Below are 7,986 nucleotides of genomic sequence, written 5' to 3' on the forward strand. Positions count from 1 at the left end.
ATTATTATTTTGTCATATCTTACACTGTCTGATGTCTCCCTTAACCCACTTTTCTCTTGTACATCCCCCAGGGAAGAGGTTATATGCAGAGCCTTGTAATCGGTACCCCCTTTCTACCCCACCTTCCCCTCCACCTTCTCGGTATTGCCACTCTCACCACTGGTCCTCAAGGGATCATCTGTCCTGGATTCCCTGTGTTTCCAGTTCCTATCTGTACCAGTGTACATCCTCTTATCTAGCCGGATTTGTAAAGTAGAATTGGGATCATGATAGTGGGGGAGAGGGGGAGGAAGCATTTAAGAACTAGAGGAAAGTTGTATGAGAGAGCAAATGTTTTGAGAACAATGATGGCAACAAATTTACAAATGTGCTTGATACAATGGATAGATATATGGATTGTGATAAGAGTTGCATGAGCCCCAATAAAATGATTTTTTTTAAAGAAAAGAATGATGGCAACAGATGTATTATGCTTGATACAATTGATGTATGAATTATTATAAGAACTTTAAGAGCCCCCAATAAAATGATCTTTTAATTTAAAAAAAAGACGACAAAAATTCTCACAACTGGAACAATGAGTAACATCATGATAAACAGAAAAGATTGGAGTTGTCAAGGATTTAGTCTTGCTGGGATCCATAATCAATGCTCATGAATGCAGCCATCAAGAAATCAAAGGACATGTTGCATTAGGTAAATATGCTGCACAAGACCTCTTTAGAGTATTGAAAAGCAAGGATGGCACTTTGAGGACTAAAGTGTGCCTGGCCCAAGCCATGGAATTTTCCTATGTCTCATAAGCATGTGAAAATGGGACATTGAATAAAGATCAAAGAAAAAAATCAATGCATTTGAATTGTTGTGCTGGAAAAGAATATTGAAAGTACCATGGACTACTAAAAAGACAAACTGATGTGTCGGGAGAAGTACAGCCAGAGTGCTCCTGAGAGTCAAGGATGGCAAAACTTTGTCATATACTTTTGGACGCACCAGGAGAGACGAGTCCCTGGAGGACATCATGTTTGCTAAAGTAGACTGGCAGCAAAGAGAGGGAGCCCTTCAAGGAGAAGTGACCCTGTGGCTGCAACAATGCGCTGAAGCAGAGGACCCACTGTGAGGATGGTGCAGGACCAGGCAGTGCTTCATTTTGTTGCTGAAACCAACTTGATGGCACCTAACAACAATTCTATAGGGGATTCTCTATCCCATCCTACCAGGTTTCCTCACAAATTCTTGACAATTCCTTGTGGCTCTCTGCTCCAGTTTACGTCATGACTTCCAGTGTGCTGGATCCTTTTCTAAAGCTACTCCATGCACTAAAACCTTCTGTGCTGTACATAAGCTTCACATTCAGTCTATGAACTTCTGCCTGCTCTCTTTTCTTCATATATTTTATATCCATGTAAATTATACTATAAATATTTCCTTTTTGTCTACCTCCCCTACTGTAACTTACTTTCCATGAAGACAGGGACTTTGTCTTGTTCACTTACATATTCTCAATATTGAGAGCAGTGTCTATGTTTAGTCGGAGTTCAATGAAGAAATTATTGGATCAACTAAATTGTCACCTCTTCTAGATGAAACAATCCCTACACTGAAACTTTTTATTACTGAGAGCCTTAGTTTTTCATATAACTCCTTTTTTACAAAGTTAAATCTATTGTTACATTTGGAGAATAGACACATTATAAATCTTTAGACATTTAAAATTTTTCCTTAGGTGGTAATACTTGAGGGGCTTCCAAAAGTTTGCAGAAAGTACCATTTTCTTTTCATTCATTTTTTTCCAGTAAATTTAGAAACCTCCTCATATATTATTAATAAGATGTTTTCAGGTAATCAAATACCTGCAATGTCATCTACAATTTCTGTATATGTTCTTCTAGCTATGTCGAGAAACTCATTTATGTTAGACCTCACTGCATAGCACTTCTGAGTCCTCATATTCAGGCAGCCTTTCATGTATCTTGCATCATCATTAATTACTGTTTTAATCTTTTCAAGTATAATTCCAAACCTAAGAAAGAACATTAGAGATAGCAAGTCAAACAGCTATTTTTACTTATAATTTTAGAGTCATAGTTAGCGGCAGAAAATAACACACTTTGTCAGTTGGTACTAATCTAAAATAGCACGTGACTACCACAAGAAATTTTTTATCTGCTAATACAAGGATTCATCAAGAACAAAATATATTCATGAAGAATTGTTTTGAAAATTCTGGTTTCGTGGGCACCATTCAAAAACGGTGGGTGCTTAGACTCAAAGAAGAATAATATATGGTCCCTGACCTTTGTAGGGGAAAGGAAACTAAATTTACAATTACCATAGTTTTTACCCATATGTTTTTGCTTAACATAATCAATAAAATAGTTCTTGTGTACCATAAATCTTTTTGTCATGAACATGGTGCCATTGCTGCAAACAGTATTGTAATAAATCTGTTCAACATTAAGAGTATATTTAGTAAACATAAACACTATTTTCTTGGTTATACCAAGACTTTTATGATAAAAGAGAGAAATTTAAAAAATCCAAAAAATCAAATAAATAAATAAATAAAGAGAGAGAGACATCCCTTTTTATACTTGCAAATCTTTCCAGGAGAATAACTTCAAAAAGTATTTTAGTTGTGCATGGATTTCAATTTTCTATATTATCCTAATTTTCCACTAGCAAAACTAATCAACATTAATTAATATATTAAAATTTATTAAATTTAAAAACTAACCAATAAATTATAAAATGAAACATATAAATATAATTTTATGAATAGTTTAAAGCTTATACTAACCAAAGCTAAAGTTATTTTCTTTTTTTTATAATCATTTTATTAGGGGCTCATACAACTCTTATCACAATCCATACACACATCAATTGTGTAAGGCACATTTATACATTCATTGCTCTTATCATTCTCAAAACATTTCCTCTCCACTTAAGCCCCCGGCCTTAGGTCCTCATTTTTCACCTCCCTCCCCGCTCCCCCCTCCCTCATGAGCCCTTGATAATTTATAAATTATTATAAGAGTTGTATAAGGCCCCAATAAAATGATTAAACAAAAAAGAATAAGAACAATTTGAATTCTGAAAATCAGTTAACAGAAAGAAAAGTATAAGCTAATATTTTATTAATGTTTGAGTGATAAATACCGCTTGTCTTCCAAGGATCCATAGTAAGCTCTTAATAAAGGTGTACTACAGTTTTTCAGTGCAATCTATTAGAGAATAAAATAAAAATAACTAGGTTAATAAATTATGACAATCTAAGCATAGTATTTTATACTTGTTTATACTTTATAATTTGTCGTGCTTTTTGCCTACATTTTCTCATTTAAGGACTCAGAAGAAATAGTTTTAGTGTATAGTCAAGGAAAAAGAATTTCTTTACTGTATGACAGATAAAGAGAACATGGAAAATAACTATTTCACTATTATTTTTATTTTCCTTCTAAATAATTGCTAATATGTACGGAATTAAAAGAAATGGGTTCTTAAAATGCTTACAGTATGGTTGATATAACTCCACAATTTAGGTTATACAAAGAATAAACTAAAATAGTAATTTGTGCATTACTAGAGCAATTTATCCTATCTTGCATAGCAAAAATTGGGATTTCATGTGGAAATCACAAGTTATTACTTTTGTTAGGTACTATCAGATTGGTTCCAACTCAGAGATGCCCTATATATGTACAACAGAACCCAACACTGCCCAGTCCTGTGCCATATTCACAATTATTTTTATATCTGAGGCCATTGTTGCAGCCGCCATGTCAATCCATCTCTTGCCGACCTTTTTCTTTGCCCCTTCACTTTACAAGCATGATGTCCTTGTCCAGGGACTGGTATTTCCAGATAACATCTCCAAAGTACATGAGAGAAAGTCTAGCCATCTTTGTCTCTAAGGAGTACTCTGGCCATACTTTTTCCAAGACAGATTTGTTTGTCCTTTTAGTAGTCCATAATACTTAAAATATTCTTCATCAAGACCACAGTTCAAATGTATCCATCTTTTTCAGTCTTCTTTATTAAATGTCCAGCTTTCCCATGTTTATGAGGTAATTGAAAAGACCATGGCTTCTAAGGTGTACCTTGAGTCTTCAAAGTAATATTCTTCCAGTTCAACACTTTAAAGATGTCTTGTGCAGTGGATTTACCTTATACAATGTGTCCTTTGATCTCGTCTGCTGCTTCCATGAACGTTGACTGTGTGTCCAAACAAGAGTAACTCCTTGACAACTTCAATCTTTCCTCTGTTTATCTTGATGTTACTTTATCAGTCCAGTTATAAGGAAGCCGTTTTTCTCTACATTGAGTTATAATCTACACTGAAGGCTGCAGTCCTGTGATCTTCATCAGCAAGTGCTTTGTTTCTACCTCACTTTCTGTGTGTATCATCTGCATATCGCAGTTTGTAATAAGAGTGCCTCCATTCCTGATGCCACATTCTTCTTCATAGAATCCAGCTTCTCTGATTATATGCTCAGCATACATATTGAATAAGTATGGGGAGAGGATACGACCACGATGCATGCCTTTACTGATGTTGAACATGCAGTATTCCCTTGTTCTGTTCATATAACTGCCTTTTGATTCATGTACAAGTTCCAAAGGAGCACAGTGAAGTGTTTTGGGATTCCCATTCTTCGCATAGCTATCTATAGTTTGTTAGGATACATATAATTTAATGCTTTGGCATGGTCAATAAAACACAAGTAAACATCTTTCTAATACTGTCTTCTTTCAGTGAAGATCCATCTAATATTAGTAATGATATCCCTTGTTCTACATCCTCTTCTGAATCCGGCTTGAACCTCTGGCAGCTCCCCATCAATGTACTGCTGTACCTATTGTTGGATGATCTTCAGCAAAATTTACTTGCATGTGATATTAATGATATTGCTAAATAATTTGAGTGTTCTGCTGACTCACTTTTTGGAATGGGTAAAAAACAAATCTCTTCCAATCAGTTGACCAAGTAACTGTCTTCCAATTTTCTCATAGATGAATGAGCACCTCCAGTGCTTCATTAACTTGTTGAAATATTTCTATTGGTATCCCCATAGGATGGAGTTAAGTGCTCAGTAGCTAACCAAAAGCTGGTTGGTTCAAAGTCACTGACCACACCGTGGAAGAAAGACCTATTGTGTGCTTCAGTACACAATACAATCTTGGTAACCCAATGAGACAGTTTTACTCTGTTCTTTAGGGTCATAGTGAGTCAAAATCTTTTCAACAGCAAGGAGTTTTGATTAGTATTTACAAAAGCACATCAACTGGTCTTTCTCCTAAGGTGCCAATGGGTGGGTTCAAATAACCCTCCTTTTGGTTAGCAGCTGAGCACTTAACCATTGCATCAGCAAGGTTCCTTGAAAATTTGACAAGGAATAGAATCTTTACAGTCTTAAGGCGCCTTACCATAGTTATTTATTAATTACAAAAGAAAATATAGTGATTTCACAGCAAAGAAACTGAAAAAATTAATATTACCAACAATGAAGGAATAACTTCATGTCCCTCTTCATATGATGTACTGAGAAGTATATATAACATTGTTCATTGAGTATTACTGTCAAAAATACATATACCAAATCTAATCATGAGGAAGAAATTCCACAAACACAAATTGAGGAATGTCCTTTAAAACAACTGATGCTGATTTTTAAAGTGTCAATATCAGAGAAGACAAAGAATGGATGAGAAATGTTTCCAGTTTCATGGTATCTAAGGAAACATGGCATTAAGTGTACTGTGTGGTACTAGACTGGGACCTGGATCATATGAAATAAAATGTTCTAAAAAATATTATTAGGAAAATTAGAACATTTTAACATAGGCTACACCTTATGTAACAGTATTTGACCAATGTTTTAAACCCTGAATATGATCATTATACTATAATTATACAAAATAAATCCGTGTTCTTAGGAGATATATACATTAGCATTTAGGTAATGCAACTTAATCTCAACTGATTGAGTAATAGTAATAATGATAACAATATGTGGTATATGTGTGTATTCTGAATAGAGAGAAAGGAGAAATGTAGCAAAATGTTAGCAATTAGTGAATCTAAGTGAAGATTATGAGGATTTATTTTACTATTCTTATCACTTTTCTGTAGGTTTCAAATGCTTGTTTTTAAAAAGTACTAATGCTATACATATTTTGTACAACATACATGCATTTACCTTTAAAGGCTCTACAAGTTCCAAGGTATGTTTCAGATATATTAAATTTGTTATCTTTGATTCAGCTGCATTAACCTGTAAAGATAAAAATTCAACTGTGGATACCAAAAATATTGAATACAAGAAAACTTTTTAAATGTTCTATACTTATCATAAGAAAGAATTTCAGAAGTTCTTTGAAAGAGGAATTAAAAGATAATGGAAACTTTTGAAGAACTTTTTAGTGCTTACTCATATTCTACATATTTTTTTAGTATCAACATAGTCAAGCCTAAAGAATTATTAGAAATTACTGGTCCACCATATAAGGATAAGTAAAAAGGTACTGCTGCAAAATCATAGAAATTTATAATAAATAAAAATATCAAAAGTGATGCTGTTCACAATGTGGAGCAGCACTGGAGACAGAGTGCGGGAATTGTGCCTGGTCAACACCCACCCCACAACCCCGCAATATCCCCACCCGGCCCCCACCACCCCCGCCCACGCACACACACACCAGGCATAGCATGAAGGGATTGAAAATGAGCAGCAAAGGGAGCAAAGCTCCAAAGTCCCTGAGGAATTACAAAAATAGACTTCGGACTTGGGCTTGGCACTGCATCAGACCCAGTCGGAAAACATTCATAAGGGTCAGCAGGCAGACAGAAAACTATTCATAGGCTATGTTTTGTTTTTCCTCTCTCTTTTTTTTCATGTCTATCTATATAACATAGGGATAATAAACTATCCCGAGGAGAAAACAACTAGACCTACGGTTCCACGGGGACAGGGGAGAGGAGGAGGTGGGTGAAAAGGAGGGGGTAGCAAACAAACCAGGAATAAGGGAACAACAGATCTAAAATCAATGGCGAGGAGGGCATAGGATGCCTGGTGGGGTTCGATCAAGTGCAATGTAGCCAGGAGAGAGTCAAATAAAGGTTGAACATGATTGTGGGGCAGGAAAGTATAAGGAAATAGAAGAAAGAACTAGGAGGCAATAGACATTTAGAGAAGTATAAACATAAGTATGTATATGTAAATATATTCATATATAACTATAGGGATATAGAGCTATGTACATATATTTATAGGTTAAGTATTAAGGTAGCAGATGGACATTGGGCCTCTACTCAAATCCTCCCTCAATGCAAGAACATTTTGTTCCCATAACCTGGCATTCCATGATGCTCACCTTCCCCACACAATCACTGAAGACAAAATGGGTGCATAAGCTAATGTGGTGAAGAAAGCTGATGGAGTCCGGCTATCAAATGACATAGTGTCTGGACTCTTAAAGGCTTGAAGTTAAACAAGCAGCCATCTAGCTGGGAAGCAACAAAGCCCACATGAAAGAAGCACACCAATCCATGTGATCATGAGGTGTTGACAGGATCAGGTATCAGCCATCAGAGACCCAAAGTAAACGACCATTTTGATGTGAACAAGGTGGGGTCAGAATAGAGACCCAAAGCCCATCTGTAGACAATTGGACATCGCCATACAGAAGAGTCACAAGGAAGGGACGAGCCAGCCAGGGTGCAGTAAACCACCAATGAAACACATAATATATTCCTCTAGTTCTTTAATGATTCCTACTCTCCCATATCATGACCCCAGTTCTATCTTACGAATCTGGCTAGACCAGAGCATGTACACTGGTACAGATAAGAGTTCTCAACACACAGAATCCAGGATAGACAAATCCCTCAGGATCAATAATGAGAGTAGCAATACCATGAGAGTAGGGGGAAGGTGGGGGAGAAAGGGGGAACTGATCACAATGATCAATGTACAACCGCTACCC

General features: G+C 35.9%; 1 protein-coding gene across 1 annotated transcript in view; it reads right to left on the reverse strand.

Annotated features, from left to right (window-relative positions):
- MSH4 (mutS homolog 4) overlaps positions 1-7,986 on the reverse strand; it is a 92,627-nt gene that overhangs the window by 36,380 nt on the left and 48,261 nt on the right. The window contains exons 10-12 of the mRNA XM_045291737.1: positions 6,201-6,275; positions 3,160-3,224; positions 1,854-2,023 (exon numbers count right to left, since the gene is read on the reverse strand). Of these exons, the coding sequence (XP_045147672.1) occupies positions 1,854-2,023; positions 3,160-3,224; positions 6,201-6,275 (310 nt within the window). The remainder of the gene's footprint in view (positions 1-1,853; positions 2,024-3,159; positions 3,225-6,200; positions 6,276-7,986) is intronic.

Source organism: Echinops telfairi, unplaced genomic scaffold (assembly GCF_000313985.2).
Source record: "Echinops telfairi isolate 266 unplaced genomic scaffold, ASM31398v2 ScPeMD7_443;HRSCAF=831, whole genome shotgun sequence".
Taxonomy (NCBI): domain Eukaryota; kingdom Metazoa; phylum Chordata; class Mammalia; order Afrosoricida; family Tenrecidae; genus Echinops; species Echinops telfairi.